This window comes from Heterocephalus glaber, unplaced genomic scaffold (genome assembly GCF_053883595.1).
Source record: "Heterocephalus glaber isolate CG9 unplaced genomic scaffold, H.glaber_assembly_v1.0 deba00001610, whole genome shotgun sequence".
Classification (NCBI taxonomy): domain Eukaryota; kingdom Metazoa; phylum Chordata; class Mammalia; order Rodentia; family Bathyergidae; genus Heterocephalus; species Heterocephalus glaber.
This window is the reverse complement of record NW_028258381.1, coordinates 22,067,392-22,080,563: the sequence shown is the minus strand read 5'-3', so window position 1 is coordinate 22,080,563 and position 13,172 is coordinate 22,067,392. Positions and strand designations below refer to the sequence as shown.

General features: G+C 49.4%; 1 protein-coding gene across 7 annotated transcripts in view; it reads left to right on the top strand.

Annotated features, from left to right (window-relative positions):
• Hip1 (huntingtin interacting protein 1) overlaps positions 1 to 13,172 on the top strand; it is a 146,381-nt gene that overhangs the window by 110,102 nt on the left and 23,107 nt on the right. For all 7 annotated transcript variants that reach the window (XM_087196271.1, XM_087196269.1, XM_087196273.1 and 4 more), the window contains exons 6-13: positions 801 to 877; positions 1,419 to 1,480; positions 5,056 to 5,196; positions 7,189 to 7,246; positions 9,756 to 9,831; positions 9,941 to 10,081; positions 10,460 to 10,557; positions 11,446 to 11,518. In XM_087196271.1, coding sequence (XP_087052397.1) covers positions 801 to 877; positions 1,419 to 1,480; positions 5,056 to 5,196; positions 7,189 to 7,246; positions 9,756 to 9,831; positions 9,941 to 10,081; positions 10,460 to 10,557; positions 11,446 to 11,518 — 726 coding nt within the window. The remainder of the gene's footprint in view (positions 1 to 800; positions 878 to 1,418; positions 1,481 to 5,055; positions 5,197 to 7,188; positions 7,247 to 9,755; positions 9,832 to 9,940; positions 10,082 to 10,459; positions 10,558 to 11,445; positions 11,519 to 13,172) is intronic.

Sequence of the window (13,172 nt, the reverse complement as noted above, 5' to 3'; positions counted from 1 at the left end):
AGGGTCCTTAATTCCCAAATGATAATAACTTCCGGCCTGTGGACTGCTGTGAGGAAGGGAAGAGGGTCCCTTGCAGGTGCTCGGTAAGTGTCCCCTGCCTCTTGCACCTCCCCTCCCGGTCCTGCTCCCCACTGAGTTACCGCTACCAAGCTTGCTGGCCCTAGGCTCCCACTCTCCTACCTGCTCAGGGTCACCCAGTGGCTGATGAAAACCCACTAGAGAGAGTCTCCCCTAGAGTCTCAGATACAGCGGGTCTGCCGCAGGCCTGGGAATTTACATTGCTCACACATTCCCAGTTGGTCCTGGCAGCACACTTGCAGAACTTGGAGATACTCTACGATTATTTCTCTCAACTTTTGGGATGCACTGTGTGATCTTCCCTGCCTTCTAATTTGTTTCATTAATGACGTTTTGCAAAAGCCGAGAAGAGAATGGGTGTTCCTTTCTTGAACTCAGCAGCAGCGCCAAGAAAGGGCAAAGGACAGTGGGGAGCCTGGGTAGGAAGCGGAATGGACCAAGGATGAATTGGTGTGCATTGCTGTGTGAACAGTGGAGGGCTGGCAAGTGACCAGTGTTCCCCTCCAGGTTCGTGGTACCATGGAGAGAGTGTAGAAAATGTTCAGGTGCAGACTGCAAGGAGGAGCCCTCTCCTGGCCCGAAGGGGTGGCGCAGAGCAGGTATTCTTTAGGTGTATCTGCTGCACATACTCAGTGAAGACAGCTTGCGACATTGGCTTTGTTGGGCTCCAAGGAGCCTCTTCATATGCCCTGTTCTGACTTCTTTTCTCTGCTCCCTTCCAGAATCCCAGGTTCCCAGGCAACCTTCAGATGAGTGACCGACAGCTGGACGAGGCTGGAGAAAGTGACGTTAACAACTTGTAAGCAGTGACTTACATGCTCTGGACCCAGTGAGGGAGAAACTTATGGTTTTGTTACTTCCTGTTAGGGTCATAGAGGGAGGGCCTGATGGCTGGGACAGAGGCTGAGTGGGGATAAAAGCTCCTAGGTGACATGGCCATGGGGCCACTTAGTGCAGATGCCACATCCAGAGCCTCTGCCTGGCCATCTCGCACCCCAGGATCCCCTCTGTGTCACTGTCCACTCCAACCCAACACCAGTACCATCCTCTCTACCTTTGCCATGTCACGGTGGACTCTGACCTGCTTGGTCTTCTAGTGGCCTTAACACCCATGAGGTGGGGAGCTGACCATTGGAGCTGGGATGTGCCTCTATGTACTTGTGCTTGTGTGTGTACCGTGCGGGACGAAGCAGGAGTAATGGTGTGGGGGAGGGCGGGGCAGCTGAAAGGCAGGTGAGCAGCATGCACAAGGTCCTGGCTGTGATCGCCAGCAATACACACACAAGCACATGCACAAGCCCTGGGCCTGTGGGGTTGACGTTCTCTCTTTTTGGCTCCAGTTTCCAGCTAACAGTGGAGATGTTTGATTACCTGGAGTGTGAACTGAACCTCTTCCAAACTGGTGAGTCTTCCTTCCCTCGCATTGCCGGGTTCCCAGCGGGGTTCCCCACTTGGCCCAACCGGCCCAGCCCTCACCCTGCTGCCACTGCGCCCGCAAGAGTGAGGCTGTGCACACCTGTCTCTGCTGCCTCGTTCCTCGTGCCAGGAGGGGCTGCAGCCCCTCCCTGCTGGCCTCCCTCCTGAGGCTCTGGTCTCAGATCCTACAAATAGCTCTCACCTCTGACAGCTGCAACCTGTGGCCACAGCCCAGGCAGTCCTTTGCCTCCATCTTGTCTGTCATCAGAGCTGGGCTGTTCCTCGGGTTTCTGCTCAGAATGCATGGCTCATGTCTGACACTTAGTTGACAGCCAGGTCCTCGGGTCACCCATGAAGCCCTGCTCTGCTAGCAGGGGCAGCTGCCACCCTGCCGGGCTCCCTTCTGCTGAGGCTTCAGGTGCTTCCTGACCCTTAGCTGCTAACACTTCCTGACAAGCCTCGGCCCCTCCCTTCTCTGCAGTGTCTCTCTTCCCCTCACCTCCCAGCCAGGCTCCACTCCTTTCCCTGAGGAACATTGTAACCCAAGTTCTGAGGCAGGATTGCCATGAGTTCAGGGCTAGCCTTGGCTACATAGGCCAGTCCTGAACTACCTAGTGAAGCCCTGTAGCCAAAAAAAGGTCAATAACTATGCAAGAATAAAATACAGTCTGTGTATGGAATGGGCTCAGCCCTTTGGCATTCCTGGTTAGGTGAGAGAAGTGGTATAGATGCATCCATTGTTCTTTCTAATATATTGGAAGTACTTGCATAAAAATATATGATCAAAGGCCGAGAGTGGTGGTACACACCTATAGTCCCAGCAATCAGGAGGCTGAGGCAGGAGGATTGCCGCAAGTTCAAGGCCACCCTGGGCTGCATAGTGAGTTCAAGGCTAGCCTGAAGTACATAGCAAGACCCTGTCTCAAAAAAAAAAAGTTTTTTAAAAAAAGTATATAAACAAAGCTAGGCACAGCGGCACATGCTTTAATCCTAGCACTTGAGAGGCTGAGACAGGAGAATCTCAAGTTTGGGTCCCATGTGGGAAACTGAGCAAGACCTTGTCTCAAAATACTGTGAAAGAATAAAAAGAGTAGGTATGTAGCTCAGTGCCAAGGCCCTGGGTTTAATCCCCAGTATCTCAAAAAAAAAAAAAAAAAGCATGAACAAAGGTTGGGGATGTAGCATGACCACGATGGCCACCTGACTTGTAGTGAGTGGACTTGGGGTTTTCCAGCTTTTGAGATGGTACAAAGCATAGCCAGGCAACCAGCACTTTTCTGTTCTCAGTATTGAGTGAGTTACATGAGCTAGTCGACATATTATATAAAACAGGCTTTGCGTTGGATGATTTTGCCCAAGTAGAGTAATATGAAAGTATCCCGCACACACAAGGTAGGCCAGGCTGAGCTGGGGAGCCCCGTAGGCTACATGTATCAAATGGATGTTTTTATCACTATATTTTATTTATGATGGATGTGGTGGGATACAACCCCATCATAAGTTGAGGAACATCTGTATTTCAATTGATTGCAATGAAATAACTCATAAAAGTCAAATCTTAACTGGGCACAGTGGCACATGCCTATAATCCCAACTATTCAGGAGGCTAAGGCAGGAGTATTCTAAATTCAGGGGCAGCCTTGGAAACTTAGCAAGTCTTCATCTCAGAATAAAAATAAAAAGCGCTGGGGGTGTACCTCAGTGGTAGAGCACTTGCCTACCATGTGTGAGGCCCTGAATTCAGTCCCAGTACCAGGGCGGAAAAAGTCAGGTCATCGGTTGCACCAGCCATATTTCAGGTGGGCGCATACCAAGAACATTTGCATCGCACAGGAATCTATCTGGGGGATATGATGCATGTTAAAGCCTGACATCTCCTGAGCTAGTGAATACAGTCTGCAGCCCTCTAGAATCACCAGGGGCCTTTGGAAAACTATCAAGGCCTCCATCCTACCCAGACAGTTCAAACACAGTGGAGGTGAGAGGAGTCGCAGGTAGGCATAAGGGTTTTTCTGTGTTCCCACATGGTCCTAATGAACCTCGAGGCTAGAAAGCTCTGCACAGGACTCTGCACTCCACACAATGACCTTCTTATTGGTCTCAGAAGAGACTCCGAGCCATGTGCTCCTGTGACCACAGGCCCAGGGAGGCTGAGTGACTTGTCTGCAGGCCCCTGCTGTAGAGGGTGCTGGGTGCTGAGGAACATTCCTGGAAGGCTTTGGGAAAGCAGCGAGCAGCCCAGGAGATGGAGCAGGCTGTGGTTCCTTGCCAGCTTGGAGCCTGAGGAAGCCAGGAGACACGGATGGCTGCCTTGCAGTGACAGCTGCTCTTAATTTGTCTTAGGAAGAAAAGCTGCCTTTTAATTAGAATCGTTTGGGATTATTTTTCAGCTGCCAGACTAACCCTGTTACCGGGATTCTCAAAGGCTGGGGAGGCAGAGCATATGCGACTCTGGGCTTCCCTCCAGCACCTCCGCCCTCAGGCGGACCTCAGTGTCATTGCCTTCCATGCACAGAGTCCGCAGGGACAGTGGGCAGCTGGTGCAAGAAGGACAATCAGCCTGGCTGGGGGTGAGCGGAGAGTCTGTGGCCAGGCGTCCAGTTTCTGGGTCCGAGGTCTCTGGCAGGGGCTGAGTGTGGAGGAATTGCAGGAGCAGCAGGAGAGTAAAAAGCAGCATTTCTCCTGATGGCTCCTCCAGGGAGCCTGGGTCAGCCTTAGAGCCAGTGGGTCATCTCCCAAGCCCCTTTCCTTCGCCTTTGGGGGCTCTCCAGTTGTCACCCAGCACTCCTGCATGTGTCCCCACTTTGAGTGTCCCAAGAACCGAGTGACAAGCCACCAGTTAGCCACAGCTGAATTTATTTATTCTCTGATCAGTGCTCTCCCCACATATGAACCACCGCTTTTGGCAGATTTGGTTCTTCCAAAGATGAGGGATTACCATCAGACTTCGTTCATGCATGGACTCAAAATAACAAAATGAACTCTGTTAAACCAGGCTCAGGCAGCAGTGCTCCAAGCTCCATAGCTTCTTCCCTCCCTGAAAATCTGCCTGAGGGCTGTCCTTCAATGGTAATCTATCTCCCCTTTAGATGGGAAACTCTAAGCGATGTGTTGGATCCTAGGGTGGAGACTAGGAAGCTTCTCAGCGACAGGGAAGAAGGGAATCTTCTGGAGTGGCTGCTTTCCCAGGTTGAAATCAAATCTCTTCTTCCCCGGGCTCACACAGGGCTCTGCCCAGAGTAGAACCTTGCCGGCCTGTTCATGACACACTGTTGTTAGCAAAGGGCACTTGATCTAACCACTGGTGGACTCTGGTGAGTCTTTATCTCAGTGTGGCCACTTCTTGGCTTTGTGACTGCCTTCAAGTGACTTTCATTCCATTTCTACACCTGTATAGTGGGGATAGCTTTCCTGTCTCAGGAGGGTTGTCAGAGTTAAATGACTTAGGCGAGATATGCATGCCCAGGAGGTGTGCATCCAGTTCATGCTGGGCCCCCACCTCTGCAGAGTCCCCTATAATTGCCTCACCTTATTGCTTTTTTCCCCACTTTTGTTTCCCAGTGTTCAACTCCTTGGACATGTCCCGCTCCGTGTCAGTGACCACAGCCGGGCAGTGCCGCCTCGCCCCACTGATCCAGGTCATCCTGGACTGCAGCCATCTCTATGACTACACTGTCAAGCTTCTCTTCAAACTCCACTCCTGTGAGTACGCAGTCTGCAGCCTCTTTGTGCGCCTCGGGGCCAGGGGGAAGATGTCCCTGGAGCAGTGCAGCCCCATTCAGGGCCCTGGGCTTTTGGCTTCTGATAGAAAAGGCCCTGGAGCTCCTGGCCATTGTGAGAGCAGAACCCAAGCTTTGGTGTCTCCAGGGTGGTCCTCTCTCCTTCTCCAGCTCTACCTCATCACCCTTTCTCAAGGACATCGTGTGTTCTAGGAGCCATGCAGAGGTCTGGCCTAGACCTACATGAGCTAAGGCAGCAATCTCCAAACCATCCCTTTATACAGATGGAATTGTATGCGGAATTTTATTCAGAAATAAAAATATGGGGCTGCTGAAGTAAATGGAGGGCCATCCCCTGTTTTTCTGCAGGTCCCTAATGATCGCCTAGAGGTTTCTGTAGTTTTATATGTTTCCTGTTTAAAATGACGTGTCTGGGATGGACTCACTGCTTTAGAAAGTGTCTAGTAGGATCTTTGTCATTAATGTACATTGCCATATAAGTGACGAAGGTGGCACTTGGGCCACACTCCAAGGCAGCCACCATGAAGGGTATACTCAGGTGGAGATGTTCGTGATGGGAAACCAGGAAAAACCAAGACTGGAATGGATACAATCAAGAGCTTGTGGCACCAAAGGGACATGGCTGTGCTTCCTGAGTGTGGGACAGGGGATACCACAGCTGTGGTCACTGGTGGGTGATGAACCCGGGTGTGTGATGGGACAAGGAGAGCAGCAACTGACGGATCCAGGGTAGTTTCAAGGCAGGGAGCTTGGGATTTGCCATTTAGCCATTCGAGAGGCTGTGGAGCAGTGGGTGCACCTGGAGGGAGTGGACCAGGTGGGCCAGATCCCAAGAAGAGGGAGGTGGTTTCCACGATACTACAGAATGTAGCCATGCGGCAGAACAACACTAGTTTCCTACAAGGTGATGAGTTTTGAGAAGAAGCAAATAATTATTTGGATTTACAAGCCTTCTCTGAAAGCAGGGGAATGCATGAGACCCACACTGCTGGCCTCCAGGCAGGGGAACTGCGCAGCCGGAAGAGGGTAGGGAACGTCCTACGGGTTAAATGTCCCTCATCCAAAATGCTTGGGATCCAGAGGGTTTCAGATTTTGGAATTTCTGAGTTCAGAATGTTTGCATAGACTTCCCTGGTTGAATGTCTTTAATCCAAAAATCCAAAGGCTTAAAAAGGTGTGGATTTCAGAGCCGGTCACAGTGGTACACTCCTTACAATCCCCTCTGGGAGGAGGAGGCAGGAGGACTGCAAATTTGAGCCTAGCCTGAGGAGCTTTGCAAGACCCTGTCTAAAAATAAAAAGTAAAAAGGCGCTGGGGAGGGCCAGGGATTTAGCTCAGTGGTTCTGCTGCCTGCCTCACAAGCACAAGGACCCAAGTTCGATCCCTAGTACCAAAAAAAAAAAAAAATACTAAAAAGGAGCTGGGGATGTAGCTCAGTCCCAAGTACAGCAAAAATAAATTAATAAATAAAAGCAGAGTTGTGATCTGTAGCTGACATACACAGACTCAGAATTAGGCAGGAAAGGGACCTCAGTACTGATGTGGCAGGGAGCTGGCCCTGGGAGGCCAGTGCTTCTGAAGCGTGACAGGGTTAGCTAACGACCAAGCCCAGAACCTAGAGTGCATGTCACACCTGGGAGAGGCCCCCAGCCCACCCCAGGGCCTGAACTGGTTGGTCCTGTGTAATGTTAGGTCACCCTCATTTCTGTGGTCAGGGACACACCTCTACCCACTGTGCCCAGAGTGACTCCTCCTCCAACAGCATGCTGAAGCCGGATGATGGGAGCTTGAGCATCCCCAGCTCTCGGCCCGCACCCTGGGTTACCAGACCTCAGAGCAACTCTTGGCGGAGAGAGACCACAGGCCCATGACAGCTGGCCCCTCTCTGCAGTCCGGCCTTGGCTTGCCAGCCCTCTGCTCCTCCCATTCTCACATTCCTTCCAATTTCCCCCAGGTCTCCCAGCCGACACCCTGCAAGGCCACCGGGACCGCTTCATGGAGCAGTTCACGAAGTAAGTGGCTCAAATGACAGGACTGAGGGGGGATCAAAACACTCTATAGGGCCGTGATACAGCTCAGTGGTTCCGCCACCTGCCTTGCAAGCGCAAGGTCCTGAGTTCGATCCCCGGTACCCACCTCTCCAAAAAAACTATAAAATCAATTCATCCACACAAGGGCATGTGCCTTGAAACCCTGAGAGGTGGCAGTATCAATATTTTGAGATGATAATATGATAGAAAATGGCTGGACAGCAGTAAACCTGCCAGTGCTCGGAAGTTGCTGAGTCTCTACGAAATCCCACAGAAGGACATAGGAGAGAGATGTCACCTGTCACACATGACCTGCTTCATGTCAGGACATCCTCATCTCTGTGTCCTCTTCCTGAGTTCCCTGGTCTGATACCATTTGCATGCTGACAGCTCCCAAGTATGTATCTCCAGCCAGACCTTCCCAATTCCAGTCTCACGTACCCATTTTGACACCTATATGCCAGATTTAAGTCCCAAACTGAACTCTAGGTTTTCCCAGTGAACCATTTTCCTTCCAGTCTTTTCTGTCTCAATAAATACTGCAGCCATCCATTTATGCCAGAGATCTAAGGCACAGATTCCTGCCAGTCCCTCCACAGATTCGATTGATGCCCTATAAGTACATCTTGCTCCATCCACATTTCCATCTTTCAGCTACCATTGCTGCCTTCCAGGGCCTTCCAGTGCTTTCTATTCCCTCCTCTGTAGTCCTCTTCCAGGCTGGCCATCTGTTGGTCACCTTTTGTCACCCCAGAAAGGCAATCTCAGGCCCCCTTAGTCAAATCACTTTTTTTTTTTTTTCCGGTACCCGGGATCGAACTCAGGACCTTGCACTTGCAAGGCAGGTGTGCCAGCACTGAGCTAAATCCCTGGCCCCAGTCAAGTCACATTTTTTTCTTTTTCACTCTCTCCTGTTCCTCCAATCCCATCCTACCTCACATCCACAAGCACCCTGTTTGTTTCCCTCATGTGTTCTTAGCACAATTTTAGTTCTGTTTGACTATTTTATCCATTACTATGTCCATAGCATCTGACAAACGGCGGTCAGTGAAGCGTACAGTGGCTGATAAATGCTGGAATGAACCAGTGTGCTAACAAGCCAACTTGGTAGTCTAGGAGAGACAGAGCTTGTCAGGCTGAGGAGTGAATCATGCTGGTACATTTGGGGGAAGACATGAGTGACCAGATGAGAAGTGTGGCTCCTCCCTAGAGTACGTGTCCCAAGAAGAGGGCAGGATGGAGTGAAGAGCCACGGAGGCCATCATGACTTGGCCCTGTGGATAGATGTTGGTACTCAGGGGTGAACAAGCCTCCTGGCTACCTTGTTCCATTAGGGAAGCCTGGTACATAGTCGATAATAAATGACTTACTAAATTCTAGGAGACAGGCCCTGGGGCTGATTTCCTGGAATGTGAAATTCCAGTAGCTTGCAAAAGCAGTAGGGCCTATTACTGTTGGCTCCCACCCAGGGAGATGGGATGTGTGGTCAGCTGGTTTTCTTCCCTTTAGTTTTTTCTAGCATATGAAAACATCTTCTGTGAGTAGCTGCCTAGATCTTTCTTCTACACAGAAGTAGCTGCTCTCTGAGGCCTAACTGTCCTTGAATTGAGAGAAAGCAGCAATGACATCATGGGGACCTAGCTAAGTGTTGGTCTTGGTCTTGGGATCTGAAAGGCTGTAATGAGATCCCTGGGGCTTGCTGAGCTAGAGAAATGTTGGTGTTGCTTCTGTTGGGATCCATTATCCTCTTCATCTCAGAATATACCCCTCTGGGTACACTCACATTTCTTGGTCTTCAGTGGTTTGAAGAGAGATTGAGGAATGAGAAGAACGTGTGGTTTTTGGGGCTGGGAGTTCTGCATATGTCAGTAGGAGAGTGCTTATCTAGCATACCCGAGGCCCTGGGTCCAATCTCCAGCACCAAAAAAAAAAGTTGATTTCTTCATAGCCATACTCATCTAAGATTAGGGCTCAGTATAGACAGGTCGTTCTTCCCTAACAAGCAACTCCTCTATGCCTGGTTCTTTGGTAAACAGAAACTCACAGGGCTCAGTTCTTGCCTTCTAGAAATGTCTGGTTTAATAGGGAGATCGTGTATAGCTTAAAAGCCAGGTGGATTCCCGCGAAGAGATCTCCCTTGGTAATTAAGCTCCCTTCCCTTTTCTGGTGGCTTATCCTCTGAGAAAGTCCATTTCTTTTGCTGTTACTCTAAGCCAGGCTTGCATAGGAAGACAAGTCTGCCAGACATCCGCATGTACTCCACGGCAATGAGACATTTGTGTTGGGATCATGAGTTACTCTTTCCTCACCTCTGGGGTAACAGGATTGGCTATAAATGACCCTTGTCTGTAACATCAAAATTGAATTCCGGTGCCTTGGAGAACATCTCCTTGACACCTGTAACTTTGGGGTGACAAAGCTGAGGGTGGGCTATCTCCTCCTTGGGGCTGCCAAAGACATGCAGCACCCTGAGGCCCCTCTCCACCCACAGGCTGAAGGATCTGTTCCACCGCTCTAGCAACCTCCAGTACTTCAAGCGACTCATTCAGATCCCCCAGCTGCCTGAGGTGAGTGTGCCCCGTCACACCTGGGCACTGCGGGGTCCCCAGCTCCTCTCTCAAAGGCTGGTGGGGCCTGGCAGGTGAGCACCAGCTCAGAATGTCTTCCCCCCTTCAGAACCCACCCAACTTCCTACGAGCCTCAGCCCTGTCAGAACACATCAGCCCTGTGGTGGTCATCCCGGCTGAGGCCTCGTCCCCTGACAGCGAGCCAGTCTTGGAGAAGGATGACCTCATGGACATGGACGCCTCCCAGCAGGTGAGAACCATTGGGAGAGAAACGTCCCCTTCCCATTGCCCCAAGTGCAGGGAAGAGGATGGGAGAGGCCTAGCCCAGGTGCACTGACTTTGCTCAGAGTCAGCCTCCCCCAGCCCTTTTTTGTGGGTCTCACTGCATTGTCTAGGCTGGCCTAGAACTACTGGGCTCCAGTGATCCTCCTGCCTCGGCCTTCCACATAGCTGGGACTACAGGCGCACACCTCTGAACCTAGACTGAAAACTCTACTCTGGTTTTCAAAGGGGTCACAAATGGGTCTGCACCATATCAAGAGAGGGACCATTCCTATGTCACTCATCTGACCTCACGTATAATTTTCTGTGTCTCTGACTTGCTCTTCCTCCTTTCTGGTCACTGCAGAATTTATTTGATAACAAGTTTGATGACATCTTTGGCAGCTCATTCAGCAGTGATCCCTTCAATTTCAACAGTCAAAATGGTGTGAACAAGGATGAAAAGTGAGTCCAATGTGGTGCAGAAACTAAGTTAGCATGTTGACAACAAGGCTGTAATTCTGATATTTCATTGCTGGGCAGCTTGAACCACTGGTGGTATGTGCATGACCATCCCATAGAGTGGCTTTATTAATTTGATTAGTAAAAGACTGATGAAAAAGACTGATAAGATCCATTTGGATATAAGCTGCCATGTGGGACAGTCGTGCATGTACCACCAGTGGTTGAAACTGGCAGGAACATGTCAAGTCACAATCTGCCTCATAACACTAGAATTCCATAAGAGGGATTCTTAACACTAGATAGAGAACGTCTTGCCCTCACATATTAGCCCCTTTAATCCCAGAGGATCAGTAACTGTGACGTATCTGTGGGTATTAGATTAGGTAACACTTAAGAAACAAAGGCTGGGGATTTAGCTCAGTGGTTCCGCCACCTGCCTTACAAGTGCAAGGACCAGAGTTCGATCCCCGGTACCAAAAAAAAAAGAAAGAAAGAAACAATTGTCCCTCCATATCTAAGGGGAGTTGGATCCATGACCCCAAGTCCCTTATATAAAATTGAATTCTACTTGCACAGAACCTACACTCATCTTCCCAAATACTTTAGATCATCCCTAGATGACTTATAATATCTAACACGATGCCAATGCTGTGTAAATAGTTGTTACGCTATATTACATTTTTCCCAAATATTTCCAGTCTGCAGTTGGTTGAATCCACAGATACAGAATCTGCAGATATGGCAGGTTGCCTGTGTAATTTATAGGGTTGAAGAATCATCCCCAAATGAACAGCAGCTTTTAACTTCCTCACCCAGTCTCCCAGCTCACATTTAGAAGGCGAGGGACAGCACACAGTGGAAGCAAATGCAGTCTTCTTCTCTCCCCAGGGACCACCTGATCGAGCGACTGAACAGAGAGATCAGCAGGCTGAGAGCCCAGCTAGAGAGCATGAAGACTGAGGTGTGTGCTGGGCTCTCACCTGCTTTCGTGCTTCACTGACACCTGATAGGTTTTAACATTCTAGTTGTGACTCATAGATACAGAGTGGACCACGTCCGGGGCAGGTTAATTATTAGAAACACCAAAGCCAAAAGAACCTCCCATTGTCTCCATTAGAATTCATTTCCAGGGGTAGTGGGAGGGGCAGGGGAAAGGAAAAATGATGAGAAATGGAAAAAATGGAAATAAAGTCTTTGTAAATAGGGAAGGGTGGAGGGCATGAAGGGAGGGCTAGGAATGGGGAAAAAATAAGAACCAAGATGCATTATGTAAAGGTACAATTCCCAATGAGAAATGTAATTGTGTTGTATACCTACAATGTACCAATAAAAGAATTTAATACAAAAAAAAAAAGAATTCATTTCCATGACAGGTGCCTTTGGATAGCAGCTAAGCCGGTGCCAGTGTCCCTGGTAGCCATGGTCACTACCTGCCCAGGAGGCATGCTGCAAACACCAGTTCTTCTCACTCGGCCTTACAAAGAGTTTAGTTTGGGATTCTGGTAGCTGTTTGTTGCCTCTGGTTCTCTATATGATGTGTGATTTTAAAATATAGTGATTTTTTAAAAAGAATTTATACAGTAACAGACACATTGCCATGAATCCCCCTCAAAATACTCCCCTCGCTTCAAACACACCCATCCCATCATTCTTTCCACTTTCGAAACAATTCTGGAAGTACTCTTGCATGAGTATCTTTGGTTGCACTCCCATGGCTGCCTTATGTCCTGAATCAATTAAAAATATTTCCTTTCCTTGGTCATTTTGATTTTGAGAAAGAGCCAGAGTCACAAGGTGCCAGATCTGGTGAATAAGGTGGAGGAAGACGCACCCAGAAGGATTTTACAAGCCTCCCTTTGCATTAGGTGACACTAGGCAGCAGTATTCACCTCATAAAGAGACAAAAGGATTTCCAGAGCTGTTCCACAGAGTGGCAAGAATGATGAGCAAGTTTAATGGCAATGTGTCTTTGACTGTAATAAATTTTTTTTTAATTTAAACATTAATCATATATTTTTAATAACCTTATAATGCCTCAAAGCCATGCCTGGTCAGAGGACTTGACCCACAGGCCCAGGCCCAGCATCCTCTCCTTCCTCCCCAGTCACCCAGTGCTATCCCCAGGCCACTGTAACTGGGACCAGAATTCCTCTGCTACCAGCCCATGTTGGTAGTGAGTGGGTGGTTTGTATTAACCAGCAGGCTCAACTCCCATGAGACCTTGGGAGCTGGCTGATTCGGGAAACCTTATGTATAGCCATCCCATGGTATCTACAGGGAACTGGTTCCAGGGCATACTTTAGATACTCAAAACCCAAGTATAGGGGCTGGGGATTTAGCTCAGTGGTTCTGGCACCTGCCTTGAAAGCGCAAGGTCCCGAGTTTGATCCCCAGTACCAAAAAAACAATTTAAAAAACCCAAGTATACTCAAGTCCTTTATCTACTGTGGCATGGTATTTGCTTAGAACCTCCACATATCCTCCCATTCTGTAGGTTACGTATACCTAACACGATGTGGTTGGTTGGTCCATGGATACCAAGGCCCACCTGTATTTGGTCAGTGCTGGAGATACGGAGGGACCCACTGTCTTGCCTGACACACCCATGCAGGGCT